This window comes from Carassius gibelio, chromosome A17 (genome assembly GCF_023724105.1).
Source record: "Carassius gibelio isolate Cgi1373 ecotype wild population from Czech Republic chromosome A17, carGib1.2-hapl.c, whole genome shotgun sequence".
Lineage (NCBI taxonomy): Eukaryota > Metazoa > Chordata > Actinopteri > Cypriniformes > Cyprinidae > Carassius > Carassius gibelio.
Window position 1 is genome coordinate 8819993 of NC_068387.1, and position 20673 is coordinate 8840665.

Here is a 20673-nt window from a genome sequence, read left to right on the forward strand (position 1 = left end):
AATTGTTTTCTAAGAAGACGTCTTTATTGATTTAAAAGTAATGGGAGACCATTTCTAGCCAAATTTCCCCTTGGGATAAAGGAAATGCACACAGCAGCACAGTGTAACTTTTATTTTGTTTGTTTCAATAGCATGTGTGTACAAAATGTCCATAAAGATTTTAACAGTATTTGAAATGAACAAGTGTGAGAAACTTGGGAATACCAGTTACGAGGCTGGCTGCAAATCTCTCCTCAGCAACACACAACTATAGCAAAAGAGCTGAGACACATTTCAAAGGTTGTGACTGGGTGGAAAAACTAGCTGTATCTTTGTATATGATATAATATAATGGGAAAAAAACACCTTGAGTGATCATATATAGTAAAAAATACTTCAGGGGTAGTAAAATGTTCGACTGACTGGGATAGTGCAGTTACTCTGAGTAATACACTTCCAGCTGCACAAACACACCTCCCCTGCTGACCACCCCTAAACTTTCACTTTCACTCTGCAAAAAAATAGGTACTTTCCTGTGTGAGTAGGACTCTCCTGGACTTGCATAAAGCTACAAATCTCATTGGCACGAGTGCCACAAAATACTATGAAGAAAAAGAAAAAACCCCAAACTTCTTGACTATAGAAAAAAGTAAAAGAAAATAAAAGGACCTTGTCTTGTTCACCCTGTCCCATTTCAGTCAACAGCACAGCAAACATTTCAACTGCAGACTTGTCACAGCAAACCTGAATCCTGTTATTATTTAAAAAATTATAATAATAAAATAAAATACTGCAAATAGATTCAACCACTCAAACGACTACATTTGAATGAAGAATAAAAAAAGAAAACCAAATAAAATCAGCAGACACAACTTGACTAATTCGATTTTTGTATTTGTAAACCAATGTCCCAGAATAACAGTTTGCTTTGACAGGTATGTAATACTATGAAACCAGAAAATTCAATGACCTTGCCCTTCATAAAAGCCTGCAACATTACAACACTAGAATCTGGATGCTCAACACGACAAGTCTCAAGCTTTCTGAAATCTCTCCACATCCCACGATCTCTAAACACATAGTGAGCTACACGTGTTTGCTGAGGGAGCTGCAGCCATGAGACCCAAATGTTTCCCACAGTTTCTGTCTTTATTTGGTCAGTAAATCTCAGAGCTGATGATACGATACATTATGATCAGATCAGGGACTTAGAGAAGAGTCTGATACAGAAATCAATCCCTTCCAGGAGAGTATCAGAGCAATGCCACATCAGTATAAAAGAACTGCGCACATTTCACACTTCAGAGACGAGTCGCATGTAAAAGATTTCCTCTCATCAAAATACCAACATATCAAATCCACTTACAGAGAAATGTTCTTATTTTCGTTTTAATTTACAGTAGCACTTTTTTTTTTTTTTTCACAAAACTAATTAAAATGATCCATCAGTGGTTAAACTGTGTTATCAGAATCAGAAGTGGCAGTTGTTGGTATCTGATGGTTGATATAAAAATAACAGGGCTCCTCTGAGGGCTGAACGAGACATTCCCAATATGGGAGAAGAGGAGACTGTGTCTGTGAAACTGCCTTGGCCCCTCATGGCTCCATTTTACTGTCGTCCTCAGCATGTTTCTGCATGTGACCGTGCACTGCCTACAAAAGACGAGAGTCACGTCAATGTTTGACACATGCAAACATTTATTTTATAATTTACACACAGAATGTCACATTTTATCTGCAAATAACTACACACATACTACCATTTAAAAGTTTGGGGTTAGTAAGATCTTTTTTTTATTTTTTTCCCTCATGCTCACCAAGGCTATGCTTTTTTTTTTTACAAAAATACAAAAACAGTAATATTGTGAAATATTATAAATACTATTTAAAACAACCGTTTTCTTTTTTAATATATTTCTTAAAATTGTATTTATTATTTTGATGGCAAAATGCTGATTTGCGGCTGACGGAACATTTCTTCTTCTTATAAATGGTTTTGATGCTTTTTTGAATTTTTCAGAATTCTTTGATAATAGAAGGTTAAAACAGAAATATTTTCTAACAATATAAGTTAGTTACCTGTCACTTTTGATCAATTTATTGCATCATTGGTATATAACTAGTTTTTTTTTTCTTTCAGAAAATATTAATAATAAAATATCTGGTCAAAAATGTTGGTGTAAAAATTGCTGTTATTTAACCTTATTTAAAAAAAAAAAAACATTAAAACTTTTACTTTAATAACTTAAAATCCTAACATAAATCCATAAAATAAATATATAATTTTTGCATTAAAAATAATATATTCTTTTTGAATTGGGAGGAAAATGTGTATAAGAGTCGCAAAAATAAATTATACCATTATTCCTTTTGCAATATTTTCTGATGCAGTAATTTGAAGAATTTATAGGGAATGACACCAGACAGTAACCACTTTAAATATCAAACATATCAAATGTCATGTGTAAGATTGAACCAACTGTGGTACATGCAGCAAAATATAAATTTCCCTTTAAAGTACAACCTTCAGTTTTCACTTATGTGTGGAAGTGACTACTTTTACCTCCATTAAGAGTGTCCGTACCTGTTTAGAGCCATTGCGGGTGGTGAAGAAGGTGTCGCAGTTCCTCCAGCGGCATTTAAACGTCTGCTGTGCTGGGGAGGTGTGATCATTCAGCAGGTGCTGCTGCAGGTGCTCCATCACGCCAAAGATTAGCGTACAACCGTACCACTGTGAAGAGGCATGCATACATGTAAACCACGTTACATTATTCCTGAGTCTCTGTCACATGACGTGACCTCAGTTTCTTACCCAGCAGCGGTAGTTCTGAATCAGGTTCAATCTGACAGCTCTCACGCTCCCATCATAGCAGCCTGTGTAGATCTGCAACAGACAAACCACCACCAGCCTCATTTTTAAAACCATTTACTTCCATAATTAATACTTTATGAAAAAGTTTCTGGAATCTGGTTTTGGATCCCAACAGGGCGTTAAGAAGATGTGCTCACCATGCTCTTGTGAATGACCATACACATCACCATGTCTGAATGTCCACCATATACTTGAAGTCTGTCATGAGACTGAAAACAACAGAGATTTAGGCAATATCACAAAAATAGGTTATTACAAGCACAAAACAATATCACTGGAATACAGTCCAACTAGTGAGTGAGTGAATCCAAATCAAGAAAATTGACGCTGTGATTGGAGCTGTGTTTTTGTTGCGTCTCGCGGGTTTCACAATAATGGACATGGAATGTCAACATAAACGTAAAGCGATGAAAAGAAGGGAAAGGAGTAGGGCTGTCACGATAACAATTTTTGCTGGACGATAAATTGTCCAAGAAATTATCACGATAAACGATAACATTGTCGTTCTAAAACCAGTTTCAACTTATATAATGATAATGGCATAATAACTTAGGTACACCTTTTCAAAGATCAATAAACGTTTATTTTATGGTAGATTCAGAGCAAGAAATACCAATTTTTAAAAAGTAGTCCAGTACTAAAATCGCAACCAGTTCGGGTAGTGTGAAAACACCCAAAAGTGGGTAGTTCCACAATTAGTTCTGGTACTTTAAAAGATTCCTGCGGTGCGATAAGCCCTTATTTAAAAAAAAAAAAACTTTAAAGTATTCACACAGCATATTAGTAATATGTCAAGATTTTAAAATATACTGTTTATCAACACCATTGTTATTTTAGCATTACGTAATATTATATAATATATTAAAGGTGCTGTTTGTAGGATTGAACTAGGTATTGCAGTCCAAATTTTAAATATTGTAGAGGTTGTTTTTTTTTTTTCACCTACCCCCTTGCACACACAGGTTGCCAGACTGACGACACCAATATGAACACGGGCACTTGACAATGAATGAAATTATATACGCTGTGTTTTCCACCAACTGTCAACCCGGGGTTTCCCAAAATACAATTGGGTAAACTGGGGGTTTCACAAACCATAAGAGAGACCACATTCTGGCCCTAAACGCACATTTCCAAGGAGAATAACGGACTGCAGCATTGTTTTTCAGATAAACATGTATCTTAACTTACCATATTTTTTCAAATATCTGCAAACATATTATGGTACTTCTATGCTTTAGTAGAGTCAAAAACTTACATACAGCACCTTTAATAATTTACATATTATATTATTTATTCATATTAATTCATTCACATTTTGAATTAGCTTCTATTTTTGTATTTTTAGTTTAGTTAAATTTTCTATTATTAGTTAATTATTCTATTTGGCTTTATTTTAATTTCGGTTTTAGTAAATTTAGTGCTTCAATGAAAATAAGATATGCTGACTTGAAAATGAACCGCAAATAAGTTTTTATAATAAGTTCATCTAATATTTATATTCTATTTAAGTTTTATGTCAATTAAGGTAAACCATTTTAATAGTTTTAAACATTAACAATAACAGTACTGATTTACTGTAATGCTGTAACAAATAAGGTAATCAGTGACAATAATAAAAGTATTGTCAATTAAAATGAATAAATAATCAAAGCAATTAAGAAAATGACGGATGCTTCAAGACCCAGACACACCAAGCCGACTTTAAAGAACTAGCGGCAATGAAAGCAGATGGTGTTGTCGCCTCGTGTCGGCAGCGTCAGACCAAAAAGCTGCGCTGGAACACACCGCACAGACTACAGCCGACGGTAGACACGAGCCTTCTGTGCATGATTGCATGAAGTTATGAGATAAGGGGTCAAATATGTTTAATTGCCCTGAAAATAGCAAAAAAAAAACAATTCTTGTGATTTTGGCTTGCCATGGTGGGGACATTTCTTGACAAGCTTTGTAATATTTGCCTATGGCCAAGCCACTAGTTAAAGTGTGTGAATATGTAAATTTCTACCTGGAGCTCGTACACACGGACCAGTTTGTCCAGGCAGGCAGTGACCATCACCTTTCCCAGTATGGCCACCACAGTGACGGCATGACTATGACCCTTATAGATCCTCACCAGTTCTCCTGTCTGGAGATCCAGAGACAAAGAAGTGAATTAGATGAAAACAATGAGAAATGAGAATCACTGTGCATCAGGTACTCACATGTATATTATGTGCATGTACAGACTGGTCACTCGAGCCACTGAACACCAAATCATTCACTACCTGCAGAGAAAAACAAAATAATCCCTCATGTTGTTTTTTTTATTAATTTCTTCTGTGCAGCACAAATTGGTACTTTTTAAAGGATATCCTGGGTACTCTTTTTATTACAATGAAACTGAATGAGGACTGGGGCTGTCAAGCTTCAAACAGGATGCTAAAGCAATCACATTCATTATAAAAAGTGTGATCTGGCACAAACCTTCATGCAGAGCACGGTTTTGCTGTGGCCCTCCAGCGTTCGCAGCAACAGGCCACTCTTAGCATCTCTAACACTGATGGTGGTGTCATAAGAGCCGACCAGCAGGATTCGGCGAGCCCCTTCCTGAGCCGTCGCCAGACAACTGACGGCCCGTGGGCCATGGCACTCAAACACATCCAGCTGCTTATTGTTCTACAGGAGATGAGAGAAATATTAAATCACCCCACCATCAAGGAACAGAGGACTCGATATGTTCTCACTTTATCTGAGACTGAGCCCAAAACTTTGAATTCTGAATCATACCCTAAGACTGAAGGTGACCACAGAGCCATTGGCCAGACCAACATAGAGAATTTTCCAACGATTATAAAGACAAAGCACTCGGTCCGGAAGAGACAGCTGTTCCACACACTCTGTCGTCTGAGAAAAGACAAACAGAAATACTCGTAATATTCTCATTATTATAGAAAAATATATAATAATAACAATATAAAGAAAACACTACAAATATAATTTCAGCAAAAAATCTGATTCTATCAGCAGTGGCCTTATTATTGAAATCTACGTTAATTACGGTTTTCCAATAATTTTTTTTCATGTAAATGTTAATTTAAATAAAGCTAAATTAAAATACTACAAAAAATTTGAATAAACTAAAATTATAATGAAATCCAGAAATCTAAAAATAAAAACTATTAAGCATATAAATAATACTAATACTAAATAACACTTATTTCCAATCTATTCATGCTTTTTGAATGGTGTCCACAGTTTTTGGCAAATTTAAATATTAAAACCTGTTAACTGTCACTCACGTTTTTGAAGATAGACTTGAAAGTGCATGATACAAACCTAAATTTTTATAATTCATGACTGAAAATATTTTTACCATGGTAATGTAATGTCTGATTTTAAAATGGGTTTTGAAAGATGAATTTTGAGATTTTATGTTTTGAAGTGATATATAACTTCTGATGATTTCTAAAATGTGATAGAGAAAAAGGCAACGAGGAAGTCTTTTTTTTAAACAAAGGTCAAAACTCCTTTTGTACTGTAGATTTCTGAAGGTGCACTCTTGTCATAAATTCATCTATTACTTTTCCTACATAATTTTTAACAAAAAATATTGGTAAAATATATATTTGGGAGTCTTAAACCTTTCCAACGATATACAGTTTGTCAAGATTAGATTAGATTTGATTGTAATATAGTATAGTCAACGTAGGCGTCCTGTATACGGGACGGGGTGACAGTTAACAGGTTAATTTTAACCATTTAATAATTATTGGATAATACATTTTTAATTTCAACCAATCAATATTTATTAAATAATACATGTTTCTACTTTCATCAGTTCTACTACTCATACTTTCATCATATTTTATCCTTTACTGTACTAGAACTCACTTTCAATAGAGAGAACTTTCCAGTTGGTGTTCCACTGATGAAATAATGTCATTTGAGTTAGGAACTATTCATTGGTGAAAGAAATGTCACTTTAAGTGAATTATTCCAGATTTTGTGTAGGAAACATTGTGGTATTATATTATTTTATGGTACTTTCTGACAATGTGAATCACTCTCTACTTTGCTGAATGGTAAAGTTCACCCTGTGTATCTGAAAACGTTCATGTTCTATTGAAGAAAAAAGTTGCAAACAACATCAACGTGAATAAATGATGACGGTTTTCGTTTTTGGTTGGACTATTTCAAAAGTGGTGTGAATCAAAGTACTTTGAGGTTGTAACAGCGGATGGTCTGGTCACTTGATCCCGAGTACAGGCGTTGTTGCAGGCCTCCTCCACATGACACCAACAGACAATTCACTTTACTGCTGTGGCCTTCAAACACTGCCACACACTTCCGGCTCTGTAACAACAATACAGAGACTTCTTAAAGAAACCTGTATGCCTGCTACATTCATAGATATCCATTTTCATGTTGAAATGCTTTTACTGAACTACAAGTTTCTACAAAGTCTTACTATCAGGTTGAAAGCGCGTATAGTGCGGTCCCCTGAGCAAGTGTACAGCAGTCCATTATGGATCTGCATTGCATTTACAGCCTCTTGATGGCCTTCAAACTCCCCTTCTGTTGGCACCTCCTCCTCCCCTGGATCTGATATATCTGATAAAACACACACACACACACCGACATATCAGTTAATGAGTTAAACATTAATTCCGTGAAATAGATGTGTGTCGAGATAATCTATGTGCTGTCACGTAACAAACAGAACACAATACAAACTAGTGGGTAAAGTTTCCTTTGATAAAAATGTCATGGTCTTTCAAACAAAGTATACTTTGAAAGCCTACGTGTTCAGCTGCAGACATTCGCTAAGCATTTCGTGTCAAAGCTGAAATATACTTTGGATTTAAGTTGCCACATCAATGCAACATTACGACTGATCATCAAAACTGATCATAATCAGCGTTTTCTTTCTTAACCCAACCTTTGGGAGAGTGAGTTAACGTACAGTGCCGATATGTTTAATTTGAGACACTAATAGAGTTCCCCAGAACAATTCTCAGGACTGTCATCCCGGCAGTCACTCTCAGAAGCACAGGTTAAGAATAAAACTAACAGGCACTAAGAATACCTTGCCCTTAAAAAGTAATTTGGGGACCTGACAAACTATTTCTGTATACTGATCGTGTGAGTATTCTGACTTGGTCGTTCTGCTACAACTGCACTGTGCAAAGAACAAGACGAATTGAAATGCACTCACTGCTACCAGAAATTAAAAAGTTAATAAAATAAATGACAAAGTGATTTGCACATGACATATCAACTGATGTTTAATGCATGATAATGCTGAGGCAGTGGGACATTTGCAACAGCTTCCATGTGTGTTTTTGAACACATCACATACCTGAAGGCACCTTGGACTCCAACACTGAGACTGATTTTACTTCACTGTAACAAAAATGAAAAAAGAAGGGGTTTTCAATACTGACAAACTTCAATGATCATTAACAGAAAGAGTTAAGGTGCCAGGGAAAAAAAAGCCAAAGCACTAGAAAAATATAGCATTAAATATTTTTATTACTACTATTAAAAAAGCCTATATTATGCATTAGTGGCATAAGATGTTGTTTTTATTCACGAAGCGTAAGCTATGTACACTGCAGACTTGGGGTGCTTTCACACTAGTACTTTTGGTGCGCACCCGGGGTCGACTGATGTCAGAGTTCGGTTCGTTTGGATGATGTGAACGCTGTCTTCTGTACTCGGATGCGCACCCGCGAACCGTACCCGAGTCCGCTTAAAAACGGTGGTCTGGGGTACGCTTCATGTGAACTCTGGTATGGTTCGCTGCTTATGTGAACGCAATCGTACCAAATCGCGGAAGTGAACCGCTTTTAATGACAAATTATTTGATGAAAATGTGTGTTTGTGTGTGTGTTTCACTCACTTTCCTGAGGAGCGTGACTGACGCGCTGCAAGCAGAGAGCTGTACATCTCATTTATGTTTGCCTTCAACGTTCTTTAGAGCATTTTCAGTAAATTTCATAAGACAGACGCAAGTGCCGTTATGTACCGAAGCTTTATAAACAAAATGAACAGTTCAAAAACGTAATACATAAAAGTGCAGAGAGTAATGTTATGCATTTGCCATCTTCTCCTGCGCTGTCGATACTAAGCAATGGGGTAAACAGCTGCTGGCTTGATGACGCACGCGAGCCGCGGTTCGGACGCAAATATTATAATATGAACACATTCCAGCGGGGGAAGGGGAAGGGGGGAGCAACCGAGCTCGGGTTCGGACCAGGCAAGTGAACCAAGTGTGAAAGCACCCTTAAAATAAGTTAGTTCAAATTGAACTGAACTGATCTCAGTTTGGCCCAATTTTTGAAGCATTCATATAGAAGTCAAGTTCCAAAAGGATACCTTTTTACTTCACAAGCTTAATATCATTGCTATAAGAGACAGGTTTTCGATCTCGCTTCTGGAGGGTCACTATACCGCTGATCCGGTACTAATTACCACACCTGAACCAGCTAATCAAGGTCTTATAGAATTACGAGAAATCTCTAGGGCAGTGTGCTATGTCAGGTTGGAGCTAAACTATGCAGGGCACTGGATTGGACGCTCCTAATTTATGTTTGAAATGTTTAAAAAAAAAAAAAAAAAAGTTCAAACCACGAGCCATACCTTTCACTAGCCTTGACTGTGCTGCTAGTATGAATTTCACTAGTGGAGGTGACCTCATTGCAGGCAAGATTTTGAGGGTCTTTGACGGCATGGCCTGTTGTGTACGCCGAGGCTGACTCCTTGGCCTTCTTTTCAGGCATCTCCTCGTCTGAAGAATCTAGATTGACAATGTCAATATCAGGTGGGGGAAGCTCCACCATCTCCAGTTCAGACGATTCGGAGTGATCTCCATTCACTGGTGGTGTTGCTAGCTTGGCTCCCTGTGTTTTCGTCTTTGAAACTTTGGTCACCGCCATCTCTTCATTTTCATCTGGTGTGGGGGGTGGGACTTTCGTGCTGCTGGATCGCCGATGAGGTTGGCACTTGCGGGTAGGTCGAGTAGCGGGCTGCACTGCATCAAGCTCAGATTCGCTGATTTCAGGCTGCTCATTCAACTTTGCTTTATTAAGACACTTCCTCTTCTTTAGCTTTCGAACACGTTTAACTGGATTATTTTCTAGGTGGTAAGAGGGAGACAGTGGCTTAGGAGAGAGGGTTGCAGACATTAGTGAGGAAGATGGGTTTGGGCCCTCTTGAGAACTCAAATTTGGATGAATTTCTTTGACGGGTGACGGCTGTGATCTGTGAATTGAGGAAGCTGCTGTCAAAGCCATGCTTGTGGCGTCTCGTGAAGCCTCCATCTTACTGCTGAAGGTAGTATCTGTTTAAAATGAAGAATAATCATTTGATAATTCAGTACTGCTAGCAATAGCAACCTCTGAGCTGAAATGTATTGATTGGAACCTACCTGTTTGACAGGTTGCAAACACAGTTTGGACAGGTGCAGGTGCAGTACTTTGAGGTGCAGGTGCAGTACTTTGAGGTGCAGTACTTTGAGGTGCTAGGAGGGGGCTTTTGACGAGGTTAGGCTCAGGAATGAGGATACATTGAGAGATGGGCTCCTGTTTGATGGTAACAGGCAGTAAGGAGACTAAAGAGGATGAGTGAGAAGCTGTTGTTGGGAGAACAGGGTTGGCGGTGATCTGAGAAACCTGGGTTGATGAAGAAGTTAATATGTCCTCACTGTTCCTCTCTCTTTCTTTTGACTCAAATTCACCTGAAAAAGAATTGTGATGTCCATATTTATTTTATTAATACTAACAAACAAGCTTTTCATAAAAACTGAATTTGGTTTATATTTGGTACATGTAAGGTGATGATTGTCATACCTCTTATGTACGACACATACTACAAACTGGCTATAAACCACCTTCACAGGTATGAACTCCATAAAAAGGATATGTAATATTAATCTGACTTTCCTCTTCATTTACTTTAGATTTATAGTTAATAAATATGATTACATGACCCCTGCTTTCAGTTTTTTGTACCTTGCATTCCTTGAAGTATTTCAATGCGCTTGGTTCTCAAAGAGTTCATCTCAGTAGTTACCTGTAAAATAGTTAATACAATACTGTAAAATGAAGTGACAGCCCAGTGAGAACTGAAAACCATTGAATCCATTTTTGTTAGCTCTACACTGCTAGGTCTTACCTGTTGTTTCAACACAAGCAAGCGCTGCACTTCCAAATAGGCAGCTTGCAGGGCAGCACGTGCCTGAATAAGGTTGTCGTCCACAGCCTGAAGAGATTTGTTAAGTTCCTCCTCACGTAGAGATACAGCCAACAACTGATCCACTTGCGAGCGCTCTGCAAAACACAAAACACATAGAAATATTACAATTCTTAAATAGGACACTCTGTAGTTATATCATAAAGTAGTTTGCTTACCTTTCTTAGCCTTTATTTTTTGCCTCTTGTTTTTTCTTTCTTCATTAGGAATCTCTGGAGACACTACATCCTAATGACCCAACAATCAGATAATGGCAAGTTATTCTTGCATTAATGTTCATGTAGAAAATTAAAAATGACAATGGATGTTGCTTTTAGAGGCAGTTATGTAATGTAGCAGGCTGCAAATTACATTAGAATTCGAGCTACTGTGTTTCTGAGTACGCCAAGCATAAACCACAGTGGAAAGTATGAAGTTTACCCCTGGAGCTCTGCGTTTCTTCCCAGCTCCTTGCGTGTCAATCAGTTCAGGCTCTGATAAACAACCGCCCTCTTCTTCAAATTCCTCTGGGCCCTTAGAAGGGCCTTTCGAACCTAGAATCTCCAGATGGCCTTTGGGCTGCAGCTCCTCTCTCTGTGGTGGCTGTGTGGGGCCACGAGAAGGAGAGTCTCTCACTGGTTCTACAGCTTTGGGGAGAGAGCTGGTACCTGCAGAACCATCTTTGACCACATTGCTTTCAGACAAGCTACGCTTACGGGAAGGCACTTGACTAAATTCAACCAGGGAGTCCCAATGAAAGCCCTCAGAAAGAGGTACGTCACCTTCATCCATTTGGTTCGGACCCTCAGGTTCACAGGGCACCATTTCTATACCAAATCTGAAATGATTTAGGAGACAGATATGGAATTGAAGGTATGAAGGAAGAACCTATTTATGCAAGAAAATGGAAAATGAAGAGATTTTCATGCAGTACCTTGGCAAACCCTTGCCCTGCTTCTTCCGGTTGACTTCCTGGTAGACCTGGTCCCAGTTGACATTCCGCCTTGAGCCAGAGGAGCTAATAAGCTGTCGCAAAGTGGGTTTAAGTCCCGAGTCCTTCTCAGTCTCATTCTTTCGTGTGCCACTCACATTTCTAATACGCCTGGCAATATTCAAGTTGGGTTCATGGGATGCAGCTTTGCCTTTGGTGCCCATATGGCGATTCAGATCCCTTTGTAGACATGCAGGCAAGGCAAGCTTACTTAAAGGGGGCACAGAGTCACCAGCAGTTTGTTGGGATGGGCTACTGTGGGACCCCTCACCAGCTGAACACAAACCTCCATCCAGTGTGTCCATGACTTGATTTTCTTCCATTTCACCACACTCCTCCTCATCTTCGTGGTCCATAGTGGAGGTACTAACTTGTAAGGACTGCAGAGATGGCCTAGTATCACTGCACACATTGCCAATCTGTACTGAGGTCTCAGTACTGGATAACTGCTCTTGTTCATTGCTAAAACAGCTCACAAAAACCAAACTTTCTTGACACTTTTTCTCATTAAGTATCTTCTTACTCTCATGTAATTTTTGATTATTGTTTAGTTCTGAACTCTCTACTTGCTCGTTTATCTGAGGCACAGCCTTTGATCCTTTGAGGCAGCTCTCTGTACCAGATATGTCAGAGTTATTTCTATTAAGCAATGTCTCTTTAGATTTTCGCATTATCTCAGACAGCAGATCTTGCTCTGCATTGGAAGTGGCATGTTGTGGGAATTCAGAGCTTGAATGGGAATGGTTAAAACCTTTAGAGCCGACAAAGTTTTGACTTCCTGTTTGTTTGAGATTCATTTCTGAATCTTCAGCAAGCTTGCTGGGCTTCTCCGGTTTCCAAATAGTTGATGTGGAGGGATAGGAGAAACTACCCATACTGCCAATGTTCTTGAAGCAACTCTTTTCAGGTTCTGTGGGTTTATACTGGCAATTATTTTGGTCTGCCTTGGATATCCTCTCCATGTCCTGACTGCCCACGTTGAAACTTTGTGCCTTAGAGGTCTGAGGAGACTCCACATCTGACTTATCTAATGGTGGCTGAGGATTAGTCTGGGAGGAAGGATCCCCAAGTTTAGTTTGTGGATATGGTGCCCATCTGTGAGCTTTCTCTGACTTCTGTCCCTTACCTTTGTTGGGATCATGCTCTCCACCAGATTCTTCTAGAAACTGTTCACCTTGTGTCTGATTCTCAGAGCTGCTGGGTGTCTTCTGAGGCTCTTTTGCAGGTGATTTAAAGAGCCTAGGTGGTGCCATATATTGTCCATTCCATAGGTCATTAAATTGGCTTTTGTTCCAGGATAATTGCTTTCTCAGTTGTGGATGGTAGACATTGAATCCACCTGGTCTACCACCCCAGAAGTTTCCTTGGTTGTGCAAACTCCCTCCATGATGACCAACAGATCCCCATTTCTGCAAGTGAGGCGGTCCTTGAGCATGCCACGTGGCACACCTGACATCCCGGCTAGGATGAAACCTTTTGCCACGTTCAGGGGATGAAAATCTGAAATTTCGCCAATTGGAGCCTCTGCCCCTTTTGGGCATCTGAGGAAAGTTAGGATAGGGCCGGTCCCAAGGGCCACACTGCTGGTACATCATAGGCCTTGGCCCAAGCCACTGAGTCTGAAGCTCCTGCCACCTCCTGCATTCTTCCTGTTCTTCTTTAGCCTGTTTTGCAGAAGCCTCTTCTTTCCTAAGAGAGTTCAGTATAGAATGGTAACATACAATGATTTAAATGGCAAAAATGGTACTGACACACTCCACAATGAGGACAGGTGAAAAGCATGATAGATAGGTTAAACAACAAATGTTTGTAAATTCAAATATGCAGAGAAACACAAAACATGACAGGCTATCTGTATAAAAGCATGTCTCTATACAGTTGTAAATAAGGTTATTAAAACTTTCATGAATAAGGAACTACTTTTATTTTATTTATTTATCATTATTATTTCTGTTTTGCAATCTTCACATAACAAAAGTTGTTTTCTTTAGATTTTGAACAACTGGGATATCTAAATGTTCTGCGGCTGACCACAGAAATGGTGAGTGACGTTCAGATCTTTTTATTATCTTGTGTGAGATCAAGGGAAAACAACTTTCTGATAGACAAAAATAAAGAGAAAGTTAAATAAAAAAAAATAATGTTTTATGCATTAGCACAGAACAGAAAATAACTTCAGTCAGCAATTAATGTCTAACGTGTCACTTAATCAGCATGGTGCATAAAAACACTTTTTAAAGTGTTTCAGACTATTTAAATACATAGTGCTCATGCTGTTTAAAGGTTGAGCTAGAAAGGCATGGTGGGGTGTGCATCCCCATTCCGGCAAATACAGGGGTAAAGTGTTCCTGCAATTGTTCCCTGGTCGCTAGATTTTGCACTTTCACACTGCCAGTGATGACCCGGTATATGTGCGTGCTTTCACACACAACCCTTGAAGATCCCGTAACGACACGTGACATCAGTGTGTGACGTGTAATGTACGAGTCGACAACGCTTGGCACGTTATACTTTCACTGTAGCAAGCAAACGATCTCGGCGTCAGCGCGGAAAGTTAGGAACTAACTGATCTTTGCTTCATTACAGTTTGCACATATGTTTTCGTCGCGAACGTTGATCTTCCTTCAAAACAGCCGGTAAAAGAGTCGCGTGATAACGCGCGTCATCACTTCGACACGGAATTGGATCTGGCCTTTGTTCACACAGCGCTCATTCCGGGTCGAACTCCGCAATGTTACTAGGTCCCCGACCCGGATTCAATTCGGTAATCAGTCCCGGGACGTGGTTGCTTTTACACAGAAGGCGACCCGGCAATGTTCCAGAAATATTGCGGGTCCGACGTGCAGTGTGAAAGGGGCTCAACAGTGTGAGAGTGCGAGTGTTGCAGTCATGGCTGTTTTTGGCCTCACTTGACAACAGACTCCACTGTATGCAGAACAGTTTAATATAGAACTAAGTTACAGGTGTTGTGGTAAAAAACAGATTATGAAAACACACACACACACACACACACAAAACGCACTTGAGTGACAAAGATTTAAACATTACCATGCAATCAATCAATAGATAACATGACTGCAACCACCATCATTGCAATTCAGGGCTTTCAAACACACAGCAAGCAAAGACTCACCTGATCATTTCTTTGCGTTTCTCTATAAGCTGCACAATGTCCTTGTCAAAGTACTCTTCATCTTGGTCTTTGTTTGTGGGCGAGTTCTTCTGATCCTCAATGCGCTGTTTATGCAAAGGGCTGGAAATGTGACTGGCATAGTCGGTCAGGCTCACCTCCGTTACGCCGCAGACCCGGCACTCGTGTCCACAGTCCCTGGGGACGGAGGGGTACATAGGCTGCTCAATACTTCCCTCAGGCATGGCTACCGCTGAGTAACTGTCTAATGAGTTAAGGTATTTTTGAGAGATCGGGAGGTAAACTGACTTTTCAATCATAAAATAAAATCCATCTAGTTTCTAAAAAAAAACGCAATCTTCCTGATCTTGAGATACATCTTCAGGGACTTCACAATTGGTTTTGAGTGAACAGGCAAGAGCAGAAGGCACTGGGAGATCTTGAGCTCAGAGGGGCGACCACCCTCTCAGCAGCTGCTGAACCTTAGCACGCTGCCATGATGGAGTCCGCTGTGCTCTGAGACGAGAGTCGGGAGAGCTGATGGATTCTGGTGTGTGAAATCTCACCCCCCCACCCTCTGTCTCCACCTTCCTTTACTCTTTAGGGCTGCAGCCAGGACGGGACACTTTGGCTAGCTGTAATGTGAGCTGCTTACAGTTGCCGACTTGAAAACCTCTCCCTGCCATAGATGCTGTCTTAAGTGTCAAACTCGTGAGCTGATAGATACTTGCTGTTGGCAGATAGTCTATTCCCTGAAAAATGGTGTCATGGCAGCTTGCCATTCAGCAGTCTGCTATGTTATCATTTCTAACTTAAAATTCAAAAGTATTTTTTGTGCGGCTTGTGAGTTTGAGTACTATGATTGTGATTATGATTTGTGTAATTATATCCATGTTCTGTAGTTAATTTCGATTTGATCGAATGAACGATTGATTACTGCTCTAAGGCTACGTTTACACGACAGCGATGAAATCAAAAACTGAAAAGTTTTTCTCTTGTTTTTAAAAAGTTTCCCATGTACACGACAACGTTTTCAAAATGATTCGCGTTTACACATATCTGCGAAAATGGGCCAAAACACTGTATTATGTATGCAAGGCCAGTAGTTGCCGCTGTCACCTTATTAGTAAACAGAACATGTTGTATATGATGCATCTCCGCTGTTGTAATATTGGTGAAGTAAATCCACAGTTTGCTGAAGAAGCATTAAAAACTCTTGAGCAGCAACAACAGTAACATGTACTCCGGCATTGTTGTGTATTTTTGTTCGTGCTTGCCTTTAAAATTGACACGTACTGCGGATATCTAGATACCCAACACATACACACATCGTGCGTTTTGCATTTTAGATTTCAACACCCTCCCCATTTAAGAACGTCATTCTCAATTTTCACATTCCCGAGATGTACATAATTGTCACGAGGCAGTTGTTATTTGTCAGCCTTGCCAGTTGTTTCCAGTGTCCTATATATACCCTCGGGTTAAGGCAGCTGCCTCAGCTTATCTTTCGTCTGACCAAAGGAGACACGTGCCTTACATCACACGTGCACTTCATCTTCGACCATGACCACATTCCACACCTTTCACCAAAGAATCTTCCAAAGTATTTTACACGAACTTCCCATTTAGTATTTTTTTAAGGATTTATTCAGAGAACTGTGGCATGGATTTCAAAACAGTTATACCTTATAATTAGTTTTGCATGTATCAAATAATGAGATTAGAAGTAGGCTCAGTTCTCTGAATTTGAGAGTATAACTTTAGTGTTGAACGTAGAGATGAGTCTCCCAAACTGTAGTTTGTGAGTTTTGTGAGTTGCGAAAAATCGAATGATTCATTTTTTTCATAAAAAACATGAGCATGCAATTATACTGTTAAAGTTTTTAAATATTAACTTACAACATCATGCAAGAGTTAAGATAAACATTTTAAGTCAAAAGTTTGGTTGACATAAAGGTAACATTGCTGTGTAACATGGGCTCTTACCGGCCTTTCAGATTCTCCAGCTCCCGGTGGTGCAGCATACTTCTCATGTGCTCTTCCATCTCCTAAAACCCAAAGACATCATTACAATATAGCATAACAGTATTAAACCATTTTTTTTTTTAAATACAGGAACAGTTTTTTTATTTTACACAAATCAATTTCAATTGAGAACTTACATGTAAGACAAAGGTTATATCTCACAACAGAACAGTGCATGTGCAGAGGTCAGACAGGTGCCAGCATCAGCAAATAAATTACAGATTGTCACACAAGAACTCATGCAAGCTGTCTTATTCTAGCACAAATGGGAGATGAAGTATGTTTAAATATCCAGGTTTACCTGTTTGGAGCTGTAGACAGTTTCACAAAGAATGCATTTCTGTTCTTTAACCATGTTGAATGATGTTACTGTATCTCAGGCCACCACAAACAAACAGGGTTCTGCATGAAGAGACAAATAAAATAATCACAACAGGCAGCATACTGTATAACGAGCACCATGTGATTAAAATCACTAGCTAAGAATTATTTTCTTGATTTCTCATTCCATCCCATTCATCATTCCATCTCAAATTGTGAGATAACTAAATTAGATTTGAATTCATGAATCAATTTAAAATATTGGACATATAAGGACTATAATGTAAAAGGAAAACAATATTTTCTTCAAAATTGCAATATTGTGATTATATATTTACATTTATTCTACATCAAATAAAAATGATTGGATTAGGCATACTCAAAAATCTCTAGTTTCTGTCTCCAGCTTTTGGCAGGTAAATGTAGCCAGTGACAGCATTCAGACTCAGCCGTGCACATAGCTCAAAGATGACTAAACTTTCTTGTTTATTTCATACTGAAGAGGCTTGTATAAGGGTTTGCCTAACCTTACATTAGATCGTGTGGTATCAGCAATGCACGAGGCTGGACAAACTTCATAAGGAAGGAATGAGGGTCAGTGTATCTGGCTCCACGGCAGGATGCCAGAGGACACTAAGCGGGGACAGCACTCAAGTCATGCAGCAAGCTGAGAGTGCAGCACACAAGTCAAGCACAAAAACACTGCAGGGTCATGTCTTGGCATATTCAATTCTCAAACAAAGTTTGAAAAAAAAAAAAACGGTTCCTACACAGCAGGGAGGGATTAAGGTATTAAAGGGATACTCCACCCAAAACAGAAGATGCATATGCAAATTAAAGTCCCACAGTTATATTTCTTTTTCTTTTTTTTTACAGCCCCAATTGATGAATGAACGTCTTCTGAAGAAAAACGATAAGTGTGCAAGAAAAACTAATATTTTAAAGAACTTTATTATTATTAACCTTAAACCAGAGTTTCTGGCCAAATATCACATGTGCATTCATAATGTGGTGTAAGCATGTTGTGAAGCTTGTGCAAAACCTTTCAATCAATGTAGCGTTTCACGACACTCTCATGAACAGTTGGCCATAAGAAAGGGTTTGTGTAAGTTTCAAACATTAGTATTTTTCCCTCACAAACAAATACAAACACACACAAACAAACAAACAAACACAAATACACACACACACACACACACACACACACCTGTTGTTTCACTTCAGAAGACATTGATTCATCAACTGGATCACAGTTGTATTTACTTTGAGAGGCTTTTGAAGCATCAACTTTGAAGACACCATCCATTTGCATTATATGGACTAACAGAGATGGATTATTTTTCTAAACATGTTCAATTGTGTGTTCATCTGCAGAAAGAAAGAAAAAAAATATTACTATTATTATTATTTTGGGATTGGAGTATCCAATTAAGGTATATATATATATATATATATATATATATATATATATATATATATCACATTTACAAACTATAACTTTGCTTCAAGGAGTCCAAGATAACCTTGTAAATTCCATAAAAACATAGCCATATTTTAGTGGTGGTTTCTGTATTTCATGAATAAAGCTGGGAACTCACATTTTAAGATATATGACTATGAATTGCCCTTCTTTGAAAGAACAAGTACCCGGGAAAAAAATCGCAAGACATTCGTCTGCACCAGAGTGGAAAGATTTAACATCCACCATTTAAAAATGGCACAAGCTCAGTGCTGTCAGAAACATCATCGGAGTAATTTTCCATTAGTTTAGCCACCGAATAATGCTTTAAACAGCTCTCCACCACAGGTTAGTGTACATGTCCTCTTCAAAAACTGCTCAACAACGGAAATCTGATTCCCTCTAAAACGCGAAACAGCTCGTGATATAATAACAGGGTGGAGCATAAAACAGACTGAAGGTTAATAACCACGTCTGAGTTACTGAAATCTATCATTAGATGAGCAAGGCAAACTGTGAGGACAACTCCTTCCTGCAGTGAATTGTTTGTTACTTCGTTCACTGGTTAATGCATTTCTAAGGCCAACTCTGCTAACGTCAATAAACAAAGTACTACTGTGAGCTGACATGAGATTAAACTGCTGAAGGATGTAAAACAAAACAAAAAGAAAGTTTTAAATATGCACAGTGTTTTAACATGCAGCGGTGTTGCTCATGTGCAGATGTTTAGCATGAATGCTAACACATTGCATGGACTGAAAATTAAATAAAGTAAGCGACAAAACAACGTGGATAAAAGAAAAATCCGGTTTCATGTAACTTATACCTCTTAATTCACGCAGAGAATGCATTTCTTCCAAATTCCACATAAAGACAATATTTCTGTTGATAATCCACGCTTAGTTCCTTTATGGAGGTAACGTTACTATTGCTACTCTGAAAAAGGAAACAACAGATTCGCCTCAAAATGGCCGTCAACATTGTAGCGTAAAAGTCATTAAAATAACGGTCTGCGTAAATAAAAAAAATAAAAAACAAAGCTCAATAACAAATGTGCTCCTTTAATATTCAATAAAGCAAGTATAACATAATCAGCATACTTTCTTTACTTTATTTTTTTTTTAAATAAAGATGGATATAGAAATGGTTGGTCCTAGGGCCAGTTGCATAAACTTAGCCTCTATTTTAATTAAGCATTTAACCTAGTGGGAATCAGTCTTACATTTTGGATTCAAATTAGACAAATCTAACTTTTTATGTAGCATAACTGGTTTCTAAAAAGTTATGACCCATTGTTGAAAAAAAGCAAAAAAAAAAAGATGACTTACTCCTAAAACTAGTCTTAACAGTTTATGCAACTGGCCACAAATTATTATTATAAACTTAAACCTGTTAAGCTCAAATGCTATTTTGGGGATTTCCGTTTTCCATTTTCCTACCTAATTTAGACAGCTTCCCATTCCTACAATGCAGAAGTGTAAACACACGAAGTTTGGTATCATTTTAAAGGAAACCCTTTGAAATTACATAAAACACTGTTGAAATTGATAAAAATGACAATATATGCTGTCTGTGTTATAATAAATAGGGAAAAAAACAAGGCACTTTTTTGTTTTATTTGTATAAACTGAAGTTTGAAATAGTATAGCTCAGGCAATGAAGGGCCTAGCAGCTTCAGACCT

At 38.5% G+C, this 20673-nt stretch overlaps 1 protein-coding gene across 2 annotated transcripts; it reads right to left on the minus strand.

Annotated features, from left to right (window-relative positions):
* Positions 1 to 97: 97 nt before the first annotated feature.
* LOC128031817 (zinc finger protein 106) lies at positions 98 to 19967 on the minus strand. 2 transcript variants are annotated; one of them, XM_052620278.1, is made up of 23 exons: positions 19818 to 19959; positions 18740 to 18900; positions 17513 to 17613; positions 17173 to 17234; positions 15190 to 15384; positions 12000 to 13745; positions 11507 to 11903; positions 11245 to 11314; positions 11009 to 11163; positions 10846 to 10906; positions 10263 to 10571; positions 9476 to 10175; positions 8193 to 8236; positions 7302 to 7444; positions 7052 to 7186; positions 5621 to 5737; positions 5318 to 5509; positions 5056 to 5118; positions 4860 to 4979; positions 2989 to 3060; positions 2792 to 2863; positions 2564 to 2710; positions 98 to 1632 (listed from the first exon to the last, which is right to left on the minus strand). In XM_052620278.1, exons 3-23 carry the CDS (start codon positions 17564 to 17566, stop codon positions 1576 to 1578), a joined length of 4911 nt encoding a protein of 1636 aa, XP_052476238.1. In that variant the 5' UTR covers positions 17567 to 17613; positions 18740 to 18900; positions 19818 to 19959; the 3' UTR covers positions 98 to 1575. The 2 variants fall into 2 exon arrangements, with proteins under 2 accessions (XP_052476238.1, XP_052476237.1); XM_052620277.1 differs by lacking the exon at positions 18740 to 18900 and having other exon boundaries at positions 19818 to 19967.
* Between the last annotated feature and the right edge of the window lie 706 nt (positions 19968 to 20673).

Excerpts from the sequence above, each read along its gene's own strand:
- LOC128031817 (XM_052620277.1), bottom strand. The coding sequence starts at position 17,566 with ATGGTTAAAGAACAGAAATGCATTCTTTGTGAAACTGTCTACAGCTCC. Across the intron at positions 4,980-5,055 it reads TACATGCACATAATATACAT|ACAGGAGAACTGGTGAGGAT; the intron begins GTGAGTACCTGA and ends CTGGATCTCCAG. Across the intron at positions 1,633-2,563 it reads CCCGCAATGGCTCTAAACAG|GCAGTGCACGGTCACATGCA; the intron begins GTACGGACACTC and ends CGTCTTTTGTAG.